Here is a 17,877-nt window from a genome sequence, read left to right as displayed (position 1 = left end):
AACATAAATGAGTAAGTAGCTGGTGACTAACATTGTCAGTTCGTTGGTTGTGAAAAGAGGACAAACTAGTGCAACTGAAACTCTAGGATTATACAAGCATTTCCAGAAGCAATTACTTAAATTTTATAACCACGAAAATGGGGGAAGAGATGTCCAATTTTAGCTTATTTTTTATCCAAAAGGAGAAAAAAAAATACCATTTCTCTCCAGATATGTTGATGAAGATGCCGATCCCACATTTGCATAAAAAAAAAAAAGCTTTCTGGTAAAGAACTGATGCTCCCATCTTAATGAAATGAAATGAATATGACTAAATCTCTCTTGGTCTATTTTTAAAATTACATTTTAACTCGACTGCCATTATTCTAACTTGGCACAAAAACATTACAGCTTGCATGATTCACTGATTAACAGCATCTGAGTCCAAACATTCAGACAAAATGAAAATTAATAAATTACGACCACAAGAAGGAGATAAAGCACAAGTCAGTAGGCTAAGAGATGTTTTCTGGTGATAAACACGTTCGCATTGGTTGAAACCAAGTGACTCCTGAGCAGCTGCCGGCAGCAACGGTGTCTTTTCTGGAGGGAAATCAGCCTTTTTAGCATGTAGCCACAGGACAGGTGTGCCATGATGAAAACCAGAGGGGAGAGCTGTCAAACGTCTGTGAGTGGTGTAATAATTAAAATCACATCTGTTGTCAAAGCCCAGGACAAAAATCATAACCGGAGTCACACCCTTATTAGCAGACACTTTGTTGTGACCACCTAAAAAATGTTTCTTAAAATCACCAATCCTGGCTTCAAAAGCAAAGCATTTTTATAAACAAGTGGAAAGGTGTTTGTTTTCATCTATGATTTTTCTGATTCACCAGGTCTGATCTTGAATTATTTTGTGCAGAGAAGATGCAAATAAGCATGTAAAAGAAAAGGAAAAACATTAATCCTATTGATCATCACCCTCCTTATTTTCCATTGCTTGTTTTATAGTCACTGAGTTCAGAGGCATTATTCCCTTATCTATGGTGTAAGACAAGAGGTCATTTTACCAGCTCAAAAGTGACAACACACTCTTCCAGGCACATTTAACTAATGTTTTGCTTTATATTTTACTTGTGGTCTTCAACCAAGAAAGGGTAAGATTTGGACATAATATTAAAAACAATTTTTTTTTTAAACTGAAATATAGTTGTATTGTGCAACATTGGTCTGCTGCTCCTCAAAGACACCAGACATGTTTGATCCAAAAATCCTCCTCTGGCTGTTTTTCAAACTGTCTCATTTAAATTGTGTTTCTAGGATTAAAAGTGTGAAACTGGCCTCGCCAGCCTTGGACTGTTGCTAGTAAACTCAAAGAAGGCTGCCTGCGTGCAAAGCCAGCTGAAAATATTTTTTCTTCCTTCCAGCATCTGCCAAGAGCTTGCACCCAGACAGATTGCTTAGTTTGACACCTTATTACTGCTCAGCGGAGGGGAATCCAAAAGAGTTCAGAGGGTGTTAAGGTTGTCTTTTTTAGTTTCACAACTAAGCGTCATGATATCACACCTTGTGTTTGTCGAGAGCTAAGGTGTCATTTTTTGCATTTTATTTCATGTTTATTATTAATCCCACATTTGATCACATTCTGTTTTTTCCTTCTGATCGCCCTCTGAAGATGAGGAACACTGTGAAAACTAGGTGAAGACAAAGAGAAGCGGTACACTGGTCAAAATAATACTGGCCACAAGGGAGAGTTGAAAATAGTCGAGGAAACAAATGATATATGACTTTAATGTGCTACGAGGATTTAGGCGTTTTAGAAAAGGTGCCTCAGAATAGAATTCTCTTCTTATAATCTTCCTCAGTTATCACGCCTTTTATTCAAAACTAGAATGAATCATCACAGAGGAACTTCAGAACTACAGAAAATTGCTGCATTAAAATGGTCACGTGGTTGACTAAAACTTTGAACATGGTACATACACCAGCTTCAAAGACCAATTATTCTGCACAAAAGAAACAAACCATCACCATATTCACTGGAGAGCATATTAGTGGGACTAATGCTAGTTTCAAATGGTCATGTTTCCAATGAATGACTAAAAGATAAAACAAAAACAGAACATTCATTTCTCAAAATGGTGACAATTAAAACTGTTGAGGAAGCAGCGCTGCACAGCTCCACAGAATGACGGGAGATGGACTTACTCAAATTAGCGATTCCATAAATTGGTTTCTTATGCATTTTGATCATGCATCACTTAGCCAATGGCTCAACTAAGCTGGATCCCCATAATTATATTTTGAATAGTAATGTCTTTATAAATATTCTGCTTCATTCTATGTGTGAATGGAAACGCTTCACACAAAATTCAAGGATGTGTATATTCCAGGAGGGCACTTTGGACGGCAGAGCTAAACCAGCCTTTAAAGTTTAAAGGCTGGTGGCCTTAAACTGTGCTTCTGCATGTGCACCATATGTATTTGATGGCTTCATTTCACTTATATTAGGTCCAAATCTGATAATGTATGTACATGTGGTCTCTAACTATAAATTTATGGCAGATTAGTTGGGTACAAATCTGGTGATACATGTGCATGTGGTCTTATGTAAAAGCTAACTTAAGTAGTTGTATCAAGATGTAAATGTTAATTTCTGTTTTGCTCAGATATTCTCACTAAATATTTTCAAATAGACAAAATAGATGCCTTTGATCATGTGTAAGAGTTCAAAGGATTACAGAGTATAAAGCAGTTAGAGGGGTTTCCATCTAGTATTCTCTTTTATAAGGAAAGGAATATAAGATGATATCTTCCCCAACCACAAATCCCTGTTATGTTATAGCCATACACACTTTATCATCTCGATGGGAATAAGAAAGAGAGGGAGTTTGTGAATTCCCTGCAGCACTGTTGCAAGCTTCCCACCTGCCTCTGAGGAGAAGTCTCGAGTAAAGAGTCTAGTAAACCAAGCCAATACAGAGAGGGACAGTTGGCTGGTGACAAACTGAGGCAGACAGATATGCTGGTCCTCTTAAAAGAATCATGATCTGTCCACTCTATGCTCTGTTTAAAAATGTATAAGGTGGCAGTGATGTCTCTTTAAAGGAGAATTGTCAGTGCCGTAGTCCTTTAGGGTTTTCTTTTCCATCTGATAAAATATAAATCCTTATAATGATACATCCTTAGAATAATCAATCCTTTCCCCTAATAATGAATGAGAGTAGGCTGCAGCTCAGATGAGAACTGAGATTCCACATTAAGGACTCAGGGAGGAGCAGCAGGGAATACTCCATCAGAGCTGATGTCAAAACATTGAGACTGTGCAGCTTTTCATGAAGATAGGCTTTTAATGCATAAGCAAATAAGGAAAAGTGACCTGAAATGGCCGAGCTTTTGTTTACTAAAACTGGGGTGTTGTTGTGTTGCTGTGCCAGCTGTCAGACGGTGCTTTGGGGCTTTTTTGCAATCACGCTCTTAGACTGCGTAAGCAAAGTAGAAACAACTCTTTTGTTGCAGCTATATAAGCCCCGGGTTCAATGCTCCGGCCCTGGAGAGTTTGATTGTCGTCCAGAGGACATGAGTTGAATATGACTTCGGGTCGCTCTAACCTGTTACTGCCCAATGACCACTCATCAGTTTGCTTCATCGGGAGAGTAATTAAACCAACCTTGCAAACAAGGAATATATAGTCAATAAAAAATAATGCATGTAAACTGGGTGATAATGATTTGTCAGCATACTTTTGTATTATAAATGGTGACTGGGAGTTTTAAAACAGTGTAAATTTGTTTGATACAGTCTCCTCTTGTTGGGTTCATGACAGCTTTTCTGTGGTGTGAAAAGCCACAGACCTCATGCTTACCTTCTATATGAAAACTTGTTCCTTTATTTGAAATAGCTAAATTTCTCTGGCTTAAATTTTTTGTATTAACAGGACATTCAGGTCTTTGAGGACACTTAACACTTCTGTGCCGAACACCAACTCTGTCAGCAAGAATAATTATTTCAAATTCAAAAGGTTTCTCGAGTGATTTTACGTATGATTAGGGGGTAAGACCAAAGCACCAAGACAGGTTTTTATATCACACAATAGCGGCCACCATCAAGGCAAGACAATAACTATTTCTGTCTACATATTTGAATATCGTTTTTGAGTGAAGTAATACAGAGTTGGAAGAAGGAGAAAAAAGGAACAGTCACTGATATTAAATGGTGCATGTCAAGGAATAAGCTGCGGAGCTCAGTTCTGACAGGGAAATCAGAGATTCCAATTGTAATGCGAGGCCCAGAGTTGAAGATGTTACATAACGGCTGGGAGGCCAGCAGATATTGAGCTCATCATGTGCCATGATTTGCAGGATTTTTGTTTCAACGGAGCACTACAGCAGCTTGTTTCCTTGTTTACTTCCCCTCTCTTCTATGATTGAAGGTGTGATATCAGACCATCCAGCTGCTGGGGTCAAAATTATTAGAATAAGAACCCGCAAACTCTTTAATAGTGCAGGGGGTTGTTTTTTTTGTAATTACTGCCACACCTACACTTCAGGCTACCAAAATGTTTCTCGTTGTATTCAGTAATTACAGATTTTTAATGTTATTTGTAATTTCATCGTAGTTGAAAGATTATTTCAGCCCAACAGTCAATGTAAAGTGCTCGCATTGTGCTGTTTGTTCTGTTTCTCACAATCACTCTTAAAACCACTTCAGCACTTTGACCTTGCATTGCATTTGGAATGACTGCGAGGCAATGAATGCACCAAGGCAAGACAGTCGCAGAGACCCCCACGCAGCTTGTTCCAATGTTTCTTATTAATGCCACCCAAAGGCAAGCTTGAGAAGCAGCTTTGACCTTTGAGGAAGGTTGGCGGGAGTAGCGAGAGGCTGACAGGGAGAGAAGTTGGTCAAGCAAAAGAGAAACAGCAGGATTCTGTCAAGGGTGATCCCGTCAAGAAACCTGAGCTGGTTGTTGAGGGGAATCTTGCTGAACACTACAGAAAGAATTAAACACACTGTCCGTGTCACAAACGATATGCTTTTCTGGTTAAAAACGTTTTTTGGCTTGACAGATGGAAACTCTATAGAATCCAAATTTTGTTTGAACTTTTTTTTTTATTTATGTGACAAAAGTAAAAAAAATAATATGAAAAGAAAAATTGAAGAACAAATACAAAAAAAAAAATTGTTGACTTCAAGAGAAAACAGTCGTGATTTGCAAAGTCAATTAAATATTTACTATTACATACTGTATATCCTATTACAGACAGGAAAGACTGGGTTTTGTGTCTGGATATGCCTGCGTGCTCAAAAAACAAAACATGTTGGGTGTGTTGATATCCAAATATGTCATTATGGCAATGACAATGTGACAGCTGAGCTGTAAAATAAATAATTATCATCAATGATCACTATTACCATGATCATTGCCACTGTTGTACGTCTCTATTATGAATAGAGACTAATACAACTAACAGAATCCAGCAGCAGTATGAATTGGGGCAGACGAGCCCCAGGGTAGTGGCCTGAAGGCCCTCAGTCTCAGCCCTGACTACCTGAGGAAAGCCTCTAAGCAGGGTTGGTCCTGACATTTATTTATTTTTTTTGTCCCCAAACCCATGAGAGGACGCTTTCTTTGCCTTCAACTTCTGTCATTTGTTTTTACCTGCAGGACCAAGGAAAGATCGGTGTCATCTTCAATGTGGGGACAGATGACATCACTATCGATGAGCCTGCTGTCATAGTAAATGATGGCAAGTACCATGTTGTACGCTTCACACGCAGCGGTGGCAATGCCACTCTCCAGGTGGACAACCATCCAGTCATTGAGCGTTATCCGCCAGGTAAGGCTAATGAGACAAACCGTGTGACTATCTGATTCATAGAGAGACAGCATGGACCATCAGGGTTAGCGAGAGAGGATGCATGTCTGCCTATCACATATTAATCTCTGAAGGAGCAGTTATGAAATATACTGTTTGGCAAAAAACAAAAACTGATTGGCAATTTGCCCAGTAGCTTATTTCAATTCAGCTTTCCCATCTAGTTATTTCATGAGTCTCTAAGCTATCTATTAATATGCCACTCTCATACAACTGAACACGCCATATTATATAAACATATAATGATCTGAAATTAATACATTCACCTTAAGCTTAATGTCCAGCAATGAATGAATTTTCATCAGCTGCTGTTGTTGCAGACAGTTTGGCAGAAAGGTGCATTTGAGGCCATAGCGGAATTTTCTCAACCATTTCAGAAGACACAACACTTACGTGGTTTAAGTACGATATCTATTTAACAAAACATTTATTGATCGTTAATATACAAACCTCTGGACAAAAGTCTAAAGTCAACACTTGTCTGAGAAAGGGTGAAAATGTTGCAGTGGAGAAATTCTTGTTGACATTCACAACTTGATCATCCTCAATCTGCCCTCTAACATTTAAACCACAGTGTGTTTGATATACACATATTATGTTATGTTGTAGTCTGTCGGTTATTAAGGACAGTATTTAAGTAATACATGTGTTTTACTTTAAAAATTTTGTGTTATGTTGGGTGTCCAGGTCACTGTTATAATTATGTTTATAATATTTATCGTCTGGTTCATAGCTTGAAGGAAAATTACGGTACATTCATGGCATTAGAAATCAAATGTTGTTAAGACTGGCACTGGCACAAAGGCAATCAAGCAAAAATAATAGACATGGAGAAAAAAGGTGCACAATTTGCTAATCTGTGTGTAGACGTAGCTACTTAATATACACATAGACCCCAAAAATGAAAAAATATATTTATAATGCGATCACAAACGGCTGTGCTTTAACCTATTCTGAACCAATCACCCAATTAACCTCATTCAGAACAGGTGCACCAGCTGGCGTAGCGGGAGGAAACCAAGTCCCGTCTCTGCCTCCAGCTGCTGCTTAGCAAACACACGTATCCCACAGTCATGCATAAATCAGAACTGTATAATGGAGATGGTCGTGCCTTTATTTTTTTGTCAGCACCCACTCGGTAATCAGGGATTTTGAAACATTTCAAATAGCAAATGACTGAAGTGCACGGCAGCAATCATAAATAATGGTACTTTAGCTGTAAGGAGAGTGTACATAGTTGGCAATTACAGGCATAATGAACATTATTGATCATTTTTGGCTTTAAATGGACATCAAACAGCAGGAAGTAGTTTTTTTTATACAACGTTCCTTTAACATTTGTGTTATAAATGCCAGTGCACCTCCTGTGGCTCTAGGCTCAAAGCATGCTGAGCTTCACTTATTTTCAAATCTGCTCTATATTAAATCTTACAGTAAAAAACAAGTGTAGGTAAACTTCACTTTAACTGTCATGTACTCTGCCTCCTTCTCCATATTACACTATAATCCTCATCCTTTTTATCCATTCATTACTATCCGATGTCCAACAACATGATTGAGTTTATTTTTATTTTTTTAATTAATTTCTGTCTGTTTTATTCATATTCTATTATTAATTACATTTTAGTTGAACATGTTACAATTTTTCTTAATAGATTAAATATGGAACAAGGTATCTTACACATGATTTATAAATGTCAACAAGAATTTACTAGATGTAAAGTCAGAGCCTTGTGGAAACCTTGTGGCCTATGATTGATGGAAACTCTTCAGTGCTAGACCAACATTAGGCTGAAAAAAGAATATTCATCACAATACTTTTAGACGGGCTCTCCTATTGTCCAGAAACAACTCACATACTGCCATACTTATATCTTCTTGTAGTTTTGATTTTATTTTATTACTCTTTTGTGTTTGCATGTGATAAATAGAGAGCTGAAGTCCCACTTGAGAGCAGCTTCTGTTCTGTTAACCCTGTTCCAAAAACGGACATGTCATTTTGGTGTCAGAGCTACATATTTGCTTACAACCAGACTGCAGAAAAGTCTGGAAATCAAACAAATAACAGCCATTTGTTTTTCCAGAACTAAACAATTACAATTCCCATGAGTCTTAAATATTGACATGCTGTTAATATCTCAAACTTTGCATATACTTTGTGAGCTGAAGTGGGGTGAGACTTCAGCTCTCTATAATGAGTCCAGTCAAATTCAAAGGCTAGTATCTGTTCTTGCTCTAACTATAAACTGAATATCACTGTCTAACTACAACTGTTTTCCTGATTGTCATTGATTTTTCATGTGTTTCTCATGTTTGACTGAATTAACCTTTATACATAAAACTATTCTGCTGTAATTGGTATTTACAGAAGATTATGCTTTGCTTAAAAAAAAATAGCTAAATAACACTAACTAGAGTAGCACATTATAAATAGCCTAAACATGACTCTAATTAGCATTAAAGCTGTGACTCGTAATAACTAGATAACACCGAGTAAAGCACAAGTTTCTTTTAACTCACTGCTGGGTTAAAATTGATAACTTGTTAAACCTGTTAGCCATTATAACGTTGTTTCTAACCATGTGATCTTTCAGCTTGCAGACTTTAACCTTTAATCTGTCTCTCCAAATTCTTTGAAGGACACTATGATAATGAACGACTGGCTATTGCTAGACAAAGAATCCCATACAGACTTGGTCGGGTAGTTGACGAGTGGCTACTCGATAAAGGTAAAAATTAATTAATTAATCAATTAATCCTTGAAATAACTAGTAAATAATCCTGTCCCCCATGAGAGGTGCAGTGCCAGAAGACAAGGGTGACAAGGATCAAATTACCCAGATGTATATTTCCATTTTAATTGGACCTTTTATTGGCTATGAATTTTGATGGCCACTAAGAAAAAATAAGGGTGAAAGCGAAGGGTAGAGCATACTTTCCATTTATTTTTGTCATCCTTACACCTTGTGGAGACGCTGCACCTTAACAAAGATTTTAAACTAAATGAACTAAAAACACATAACCCTTGTCTAACCCTCTACCATCCCTCCTAACCACTGTGTGTAATTAGATACTGTGTAATTACTCCACATAAAAACAAAAATCATTAAAATGCTGTGTAACTTTTTCATTAACACCACAGAAACTAACATGTGACAGAAGATGACCAGGTCTCATCCCCAATAATCTGAACATTTTAAACCCCAACTCCTTCCGTGATCACACCAGTGAACTTCTTCTCCGTTGTCTTGTTCCCCTGAACCTTGTCTTGCTTGTACTACAACGACCACGTCAGACTCCCAAGTTTTTTTGTGGCAACAAAACAGCCCTGACAGGTTGTTAAAGCAGATCACTGTTTGCAGCCATTAACTTTGTTAATAAGTATTCTCCTGAGATGGGCCCATTACTGCAGTCCTCCTCCTCTGATGTAACACTGCTTATCAGCGAAGCTGCTGACAATGGTGCTGTTGGATATCACTGGCCCTTTCAGGAGCTGAAACAATTGGACAAGGGGGAATCCAGAGCAAAGCATGTTTTAATGGCCTAATGGCTGCTGAAGTCAGTGGGAGGAGGGAGTTTAACTTTTATTGTCATTTAGCTTTGCACAGTCTGAAGTATAGCTAGACTGCCATTGTAATAATTCTCTGTAAAAAGAAGCCATCCTCTCAGCATCTATTATAGAGATAAGGGATAAATGTTCTTCTCCCCACAGACAGTTTGCTAACTTATTCAGTGATAACTTCAAAATGACTAATTCTTTCTCATTAAAACACTTAAATAGACACCTAAATAGGCTTTAAGCCTCCTGTTGCATGTGTAAAGTCAAAATGATAAACGTGCTGCTAACTAACGTTCCCCTTTTAACATATAAATCAACTTTTAAACACATGACTATTACTGTCTATAATCACTAAAGCCCACCTGGTTCAAATGACGTTCCTGTGCAAAATCTCCCGTGTGACTTCTCTCTGTCTGCCACCTTTTTCTTTCTCTATGCCTCTGTCTGACTTTAGGGAGACAGTTGACCATCTTTAACAGCCAGGCAGCCATTAAAATTGGTGGCCAGGACAAGGGTCGGCCCTTCCAGGGTCAGATTTCAGGGCTCTACTATAACGGTCTCCAGGTGCTCAAGTTGGCAGCAGAAAACGATCCCAGTGTCCAGGTGGAGGGAAACCTGCGCCTGGTGGGAGACTCGCTCTCTGTGCTGACCACCGACACCACCTCGGCCACACCACTGGCAGTGTCTGATATGTCGACCACAATCATGGAAACCACCACCACTATGGCTACGACCACCACCCGCAGGCAGCGGTCACCCAGCTTGAGGGAGAGCATCTCAAAGGTCAGAGTCTAAAGGAATATCTGAGGAGGGCTGAGTTTTATTTGCCAACAACTGGGAGTTAATTGGCTTATGACTGAGATGAAGGTTGTCGTTGTTCCCAGTGACTTTAAGGATGTTTTGTGTCTTTTTTTAATTGTTTCTCAAATTTTGATTTACATTTCTGACTATTTATAGTCACATTTCCTTTAAGTATTGAAAATGGCTCTGGGAATTGTGTAGACCCAAATACTAGTGATAATAAATGCATGGTAATGTATTAATGTCAAGAAACATGTGCCACTTATATTTAGTGACATTTGATCACCTTATTAATTTAGATTTTATAAGTTGTAGAACGATGTCTACAGCCATGTTTGTAATATAATTGAGAGGATTCCTAATGGTTTCAAACAATATTCCCCTTTTATATCAAGTCAGCATTCCCTTCAAAAGTACACAATTCTGATTTGTACAAAACCAAATGTGTAAATTGCCACAACAAATTTAACCCTCAGACTGACCAGAAAAAAGGGCTAAAGGTGGTATGATTTTCTCTTCTATAAATCTTCCTGTAAAATAACTCACCTGGCTCCTTCATGTCTATTCAGTCCCAAACTTGCTTGTCACATTCTGCTCCAAGTTGGACTTTGTTTCTGTTCATCTTGTATCATTGTGCAGTTTGAAGTTTACCAGGGCAGTCTGTGAAAATAAGAGAACATGATCATATAACCAAGGATAATCAGGTACACCTGAGTCTTCTGTCTCTCTCGACACTACAATGGCACTTAACTTTAGAAAAATTAGCCCTAGTTCCGTCATTAAAATGTAAAACTTTTTAATGAAAGTAAAATAAGTAAAACATTTATATTGGCTTCTTTTTCTGACTGTGAGAGCTGAGTCTCTGAGGAGGATGAACTTGCTGAACTCTTTCTGAGAATGAGCGCTATTTTGAGAGAGGTTTTTTTGTTTGTTTGTTTGGTAATCAACACAGACATTGCTGTTAAAGTCTGAAATACATCCCCTAAACATAACAGTCACACACAGTAACTTTAGAAATGTAGCAAAAATATGTACGCCACATCGACTGTATATATTTCCAAGTGTGACATCTGCTATCACTGTACAATAAAGTACTTTAAAACAGTTAAATCATTATAATCAATCAAAATCTAAATTGTCAAATTCATTGTGCATATATAAAATCTTGTATGCAATGAAAATGAGAATAAAATGCAACATAACTCCAAAAAATGACAGTTTCAGTACAAAGTAGCTGACCTTGAATTCACCATGATTATGATAATGATAATATTCATGCTTCAGTATATTGTAAATATGAGCCAATGCAGCAGCATTTAGTGACAACCTCCATCAGTATTGCTTTTACTTTGTTTGTACATCAAGTCAGCCACAGGGGTGAAGGATGAAAAATAACTGCATATGGGCTCATTTTGAGCTCGAAGTCTCACTGGTGTTGCTCAAAGCAAAAACACCAAAGTGGTACAGTGCTGCGTTCGGCAGATTTTCTCCAAATAGGACAACACTAGATGATGGGGGTGTTTTAATTGTATATTTGTTGAAACTGACACGTTTTCTCCATTTAATTTCAGCCGCAGAATTCTGATGATATTTTGGTTGCATCAGCTGAGTGTCCGAGTGATGATGAGGACCTGGAAGAGTGTGAACCAGGAACAGGTGGGTCCGCCGTGGCAAAAAGATGGGACGAGAGCACTTATCTAACTACTAGTGATGTTGTTTTTACCCAGGATTGTAGAAAAAAGGCACATTGTTTAAAACAAATTTAATTCTCTCTTCCTGCATCCATGTTTCTGCATCTATTTTAGACTCGTTTATTCAGGGATTCTGTCTGGTTGTTCCGAACTCAAATAGCATCAATTCACGACGCATATATCCGTAACTCACTAAATTGGGTCGAAGAAACTCTTTGTAGAGTATTCTGCAGTCATTAACAGTGGATGACAGCATATCAGGCTTGTGACAGAAACAAGCTGTGGAACTTAAGAATGAGTCTGCCCTTATTATTGGTGCCTCAATTATTAATATAACCTTTTCAGAATTGTTTGTTGTTGGCTGGCCCTGCAAAGTGCAACACAAATAATGATGAAAGAGAGCCAGGATGCCATAAATCTGTGCAACTCTGCAGACCGAAATATTCTAATAGAAAAATATATGCTGTATGTACATATAAATTCTTTGAAAACACATTAGATACTGCATGTAAAGATAAATGCTTTGAGGGTTTAAGTGGTGAGTATTCTAGATCCAAAAAGTAATTAAAGACATTCATTAGACACTGGCTGCTTTCAGCAAGCAACAATATTTTGTGTGTGATTCTTCCATACAATAACCTGTCTGCTCTCTTGTCACCCTTTAACCTCTGCCTACAGATGTGCATACAGCAGCATGGCAATTTAATTTACTGATCTTTTGTTTATTATGTGCTCTTCATTCAGCTGCCGCCTTTCATGGGTCATCTTGTATGTTTGTGTCTGCATGTGAGCTCTTTTACGTTTTTGCTGCATTATATTTCCATAATGTTAAACTCTGCATACCCATACACTGACTGCATTTAAGCATCAAAGACTGCAGTTATTCAAGACAGCATCATGACGGGTTTAATTTGTTTCTCTCGACATGTGCCAAATGTTGTGAATAACCTTGCATTTTAGAAATCAGCGTATGTGTCATCACTATAAATAATATCACTGATAAGCCAGCTAATATTAGTTTAATTCCTCAGCAATAATCTACATAATGAGTAGATTGTGCCTCCACCTTAATGAGCACAAATGTTCAGCCAAAATTTAATTTTTAATGCTGTTCTAATTTAGGATCCCCCACCTTTTCTGTTTCCTTTCTAGGAGGTGAATTAGTGTTGCCTATTATAACAGTGGATTCCCTTGAGCCCCCATCCATCGCCACCCGTTACCCCGTCCTCCCTCCTCCTCCTACCCTCCTATCCCCACTTGAAACCACCAAAGAATCCCTGATACTCCCTCCTCACCCTTCCTGCCCCCCGGACCAGGAGGACTGTGGTGACCCTGTGGAGGTCTCGGCCTTCGGCTCTGGGGAGATGACGGAATCCGATGACGAGGACTTTTACAATAAAAACTCCCCCATGGTCACCGACAGGACAGTCCTTCCTCCACCACCCGCCGCCGGTGAGGGTGGTGTCCAGAAACCCCGCCCCCTACCTCCTTTTGTTCCCACCACAAACCCTGACCAGCTCCACATTCCCGCAGGCAAAATGAACACCCGTGACCAGGTGCTTCTGCCCCCTGCTCCTCCATCCTCCCGAAACACTCCAGGACTAACTTACCCCCCCAATTTTCCCCATGTGCCCACAGCCAACCCCACAGCCTCTGATGAAAAGAGCCAGCCCGGTGCCGTGGAGGTGATAAGGGAGTCCAGTAGCACCACAGGGATGGTGGTTGGTATCGTGGCTGCTGCTGCTCTCTGCATTCTTATCCTCCTCTATGCCATGTACAAGTACCGGAACCGGGATGAGGGCTCCTACCAGACAGACCAGAGCCACAATTTTGCCAACAATTCCACTGTGGAGGGCAACGGAGCAGTGGTCAAAGACAAAAGCACAGCTACGGCTTCAGTGGCAAAGGCCATCACAAAGGGCAAAAAAAACAAAGACAAAGAATACTACGTCTGAATACGGAGAAGGGGAGATGGCAAGTGTGGACTGAGACGAGAGGATGAGCGAGAGGAGGCTTTCGTTTTGCCCCTCCCATTTTGTCAGGTCGACTATCAGAAATATTTCACGAGCCACTAAAAACAACTGCACAAAGCAATTGTATCTTGCTTTTACATTCTTCTCAAAAGTCAAGGTTGCTCAGCTCCTATTAGTGATAAATTCCTATCTCCGGCACAAGATCTGACTCATCCTCTGTGTCACAACGTGCACTCAGTCTGCATTCACCGATTCTTTGTTAGTGTATGATTTTTTTTTTTATATGTTTCTAACAAGCTAGAAAGAAGCATATCCACTTTGGCTTTGTATATAGCATGGATATGGTACAGTGAAGAAAGTGCTGAGAACATCTGGCTTCTTTGTACTTCTTTGTAATGCTCTATCTCAAGTCTCAATGTCCCCATTATGATATATGAGGCAGAACAGGCCAGTTATTGAATTTTCATGGTAGATGAGCAGAAAACACCCCAGTCGTTCAAGCTACACTCAAAAAGAAAGCCTTTATTTGGATAGGACATCATCTCTGCAGCCTCGATGTTATGTGGTTTTAAATCTCCCCAGTCACTCTGCCTCCATCCACAGGAGATGGTGTTATGTTGCTGATGGAACATCATAAATGGAGCAAGATACTTAGCTCTCCTGGTGAAAAATACAGCGTTTCAAAGGGATAATTAAATCACTCGACGTACTCTGGTATGTGAACTTTATAGTATGATGGATTATTTATGTGAGATATCACAGTCGATGTGCCATGCCATTCCAAGTAGGGATAATTGTGAACAAGTCAGTCTACACCAGTGAAAGTATTTCTCTGTAAACACTGCTTGTATGTACATATAGAGGCTATCAGATTGAAAAGGCATTGTGTAAGCTGGGACGGTATGAAGAAGAATAAACATCAGCGATGCCTGGCCCGACCCCTCCACACCCTCAGCTTTCATGACTACACCAAAACTGTTGCAACCCGAACTCTACAGGAATTTTCGGGAACACAGATCCACAGTCGAGGAAGTCTTTTTTTTCTGGTTGCTTCTTGGGAAAAACAGAACCGATGCACCTCACCAGAGGCTGGCTCACTCATGATCTTTTCTTTCCTCTGAACCATCATGGGATAATTCAAAAGCACACAGAAAATGTAAACATATCTTTGAGACATAGATATTCCTTGTAAAGCAGCCAAACATGTATTGTTTTTTCTATCAGTTATTAAAAGACTATTCTATGAGATAAATAATTGAAGATTTGTGAATTGTATTGATATTTCTCTGATATTTCGATGTATCTTGTTACCACTCCTCTTAACACATTACATTTTAGATGGCCTTTTACTTAAATCCGGACAAAGAGAACACTCTCTTCTGATAGCTGCCAATATCTCTTGTTTTTTTTGGATTATTTACAGTTCAGATTATGCAGAGAAAAACACCAGGATGAAACAAACAAATGTTTAGTTTTGTTGCATTGTGCATTTTATATGTGCTGAATCTGTTACTCTGATAATATAAAGCCATTTTCTCTGCTGAGTTATTTATTCATGCTCTGTGATTTCCTGTTCTTTTTTTAAGAAAGTGCCATTCAACGTGAGCTGCTCAGCGCTCAGAAAATATACCATTCCTCACTCATTGCTATTGTATAGTGTTCATGTGAAATGGATCTCAATATGTGTACAGAACGTGGATAAAGATGAAAATACACTTGATTATATACTTTGTACACACCTGTGTTGTGTGTTGCTTCTTCTAGTTTCACAAAGAAAACGCACCTTATTTGATATTTATTCTTTGATATGAACATTGTAGACATCTACACTAAAAATAATGTAGTTTCTAGGTCAGGACAATTTAGAGTGAACTAAGACTGACACAAATTAGGATTCCAGATAATAGTTATGGTATACTATACATCAGGGTGTATGATGTGAAACACAAGATAGGCTAATTATTAAATATTAGTGTAATGATCGCCTAAATCTATAGTGATTCAGTGTTGGGAATTTGGAATCTTTTGGGATAAGAGATGCACAATACACTCACAATGATGTAATTCTACAAAGGCCATTCTTTGCTAACAAGATAAGTTAACATGTTTAACATGAAGAAACAGCATTTCACACAAATTGCACGTCTTAAAATGTGTTAAAAATGTGTCTTACACTTGAGTTTCATCATCATGTTCTCTCTCTTCCCCCTCTCTTGCTCACTCTCTGTCTCACTCTCTTTTAGAGGCTGTTTGGTTCGGGTGTGTAAACGCTGCCTGAATGTCCATTATTTATTTTCTGTACCATGCACTACAGCTGTTGCTGTCTAGTTCAGGTCTCAATCAAATTAGAGTGCCTTGATTTCAGTGAGGTTTCAGTCCCATCTCACACCACAGTATGAAATAGGATCAGGTGTCACTCATGGCCTTTGCTGCAAGTCTCATGACTTGGGTAACTCTGCTTGACATGTTAAGTAGTGGTGCAGTTTGAAAAATTTGGACATCTAACAGGGAGTGTTTTAACAAAAGATACTACCACAATGAATTATGAGACGTGAAGAAGCCTGTGTTTTGGGAGCTTGACCCACATTGAGGGACTTAAAGTCAGTTTATCTCTGCGTCTGCAATGCTTTTGGTCCTTTATTTCAAGTCCCCCAAATCTATGTATGTAAGTCCACATACGGTACCACATACTGGTACCATATTGAACAACGGCTGTTGTAGTGACATACCGCTCTAAAAATGACATCGACATGTATTTTATAACTCCAGTTTATGTTACATTATTACAATTATTTTCTGTAGATGTACAATATTCAATTATCCAAAAAGGATTGATGTGATTTTATCAGTTCTGACTTGATGAATACTTCTGGTAAAAAGAAAAAACATTCTCCATTGCCTCCTCAACCATCCCATAAGATCTGTAATGTGTTGTATGCTTGAAAGCAGCACCATGTTTTGTGTTGTTTGACTACCCCCTGCTGAGAACACAAGGAACTGTAAGATGGAGTCACTGATGTGATGTGATGGGATGGAAGGTCATAGTTGCCATACATTTTTCTTGAGATTTATCTCTGAAGACAAGAATTTAGTTGGACTGTATCTCAAGTCAGCAGGGTCACCTGTCTTGTTAGCCTCTTTGTGCTGAGACTGATGGGAATCATCCTGTGGGCTGAGGGAGGTGGTGTCAGTATTTGTCTGGAGCAGGTAAAGTCTGATTTGTGCTGACATTGGGGATGAAAGAGGGTGGTTATGGGATACAAAGAGTCCCTCCTGAGCATTGCTGAGATCTCACAAGGTTAATTCAACAAAACAGCTATGACAAGTGAAGCAGACAACAACTGATATCACATATTGACCGACCAACTGCTGTTCACGCAAGCCAGGTTTTCCTGCTGTAGGTAATTTATCCTGATTTCTGATCTTATTGCTTAAAACTTCTATTTGTAAAACATACTTAAGGTCCAAGCTTATTACACTTTAAAATACATTGTTGAACCAGCTGAAAATGTGTAAGTGTGTAAAAAGCTTTCTTTCACTTTAAATCACATTTACATTGCCTGCAAATTCAGCAACAACCTCCCAGAACCATGAAACCTGTATTGTCGGATTACAGGTGTTTTCTGTCAACTTTATAAGAACAGCGTTTTTTTTTATGTTCCATGGCTTCTCTTCAGATCCTGACTCTTACCCTTCACCCCCACTTGTTTAGGCCAAGGGTAACATTGCCAACTTCCCACAACCTTAGCTCAGGCACTACGTTCCGTCATTGTCCACACACCTCTTTACACAAATATAAGAAAAATGGTTAGAAGTCTACAGACCTTCCAACCATTTACTTATACTTGCTTTATCCTGAACAGGGTCCTGGGGGGCTGGATGGATGGATGGAGCATATCCCAGCTGACTTGTGGGGGAAGGCCCCTAGGCGGGTCGCCAGTCCGTCGCTGACAGAAGACAGAAAACTATTCATAGCTACAAGCAATTTAGAGTCA

At 38.9% G+C, this 17,877-nt stretch overlaps 1 protein-coding gene across 7 annotated transcripts in view; it reads left to right on the top strand.

The window, feature by feature from the left end:
* The window catches only part of nrxn2a (neurexin 2a), a 116,314-nt gene extending 100,707 nt beyond the window's left edge, over positions 1-15,607 (top strand). For 5 of the 7 annotated variants that reach the window (XM_069146435.1, XM_069146432.1, XM_069146436.1 and 2 more), the window contains 5 exons: positions 5,648-5,819; positions 8,498-8,587; positions 9,872-10,200; positions 11,790-11,874; positions 13,062-15,607. In XM_069146435.1, coding sequence (XP_069002536.1) covers positions 5,648-5,819; positions 8,498-8,587; positions 9,872-10,200; positions 11,790-11,874; positions 13,062-13,864 — 1,479 coding nt within the window. In that variant the 3' untranslated portion in view covers positions 13,865-15,607. The remainder of the gene's footprint in view (positions 1-5,647; positions 5,820-8,497; positions 8,588-9,871; positions 10,201-11,789; positions 11,875-13,061) is intronic. The other 2 variants (XM_069146438.1, XM_069146437.1) reach the window with 1 other exon arrangement.
* The last annotated feature ends 2,270 nt before the right edge of the window (positions 15,608-17,877 follow it).

The sequence above is a fragment of the Embiotoca jacksoni genome, unplaced genomic scaffold (genome assembly GCF_022577435.1).
Source record: "Embiotoca jacksoni isolate LCO1_2020_lvr unplaced genomic scaffold, fEmbJac1.0.p SCAF_13, whole genome shotgun sequence".
Taxonomy (NCBI): domain Eukaryota; kingdom Metazoa; phylum Chordata; class Actinopteri; family Embiotocidae; genus Embiotoca; species Embiotoca jacksoni.
Note: the sequence above shows the minus strand (reverse complement) of the source record. Positions and strands in the feature narration are given on the sequence as shown.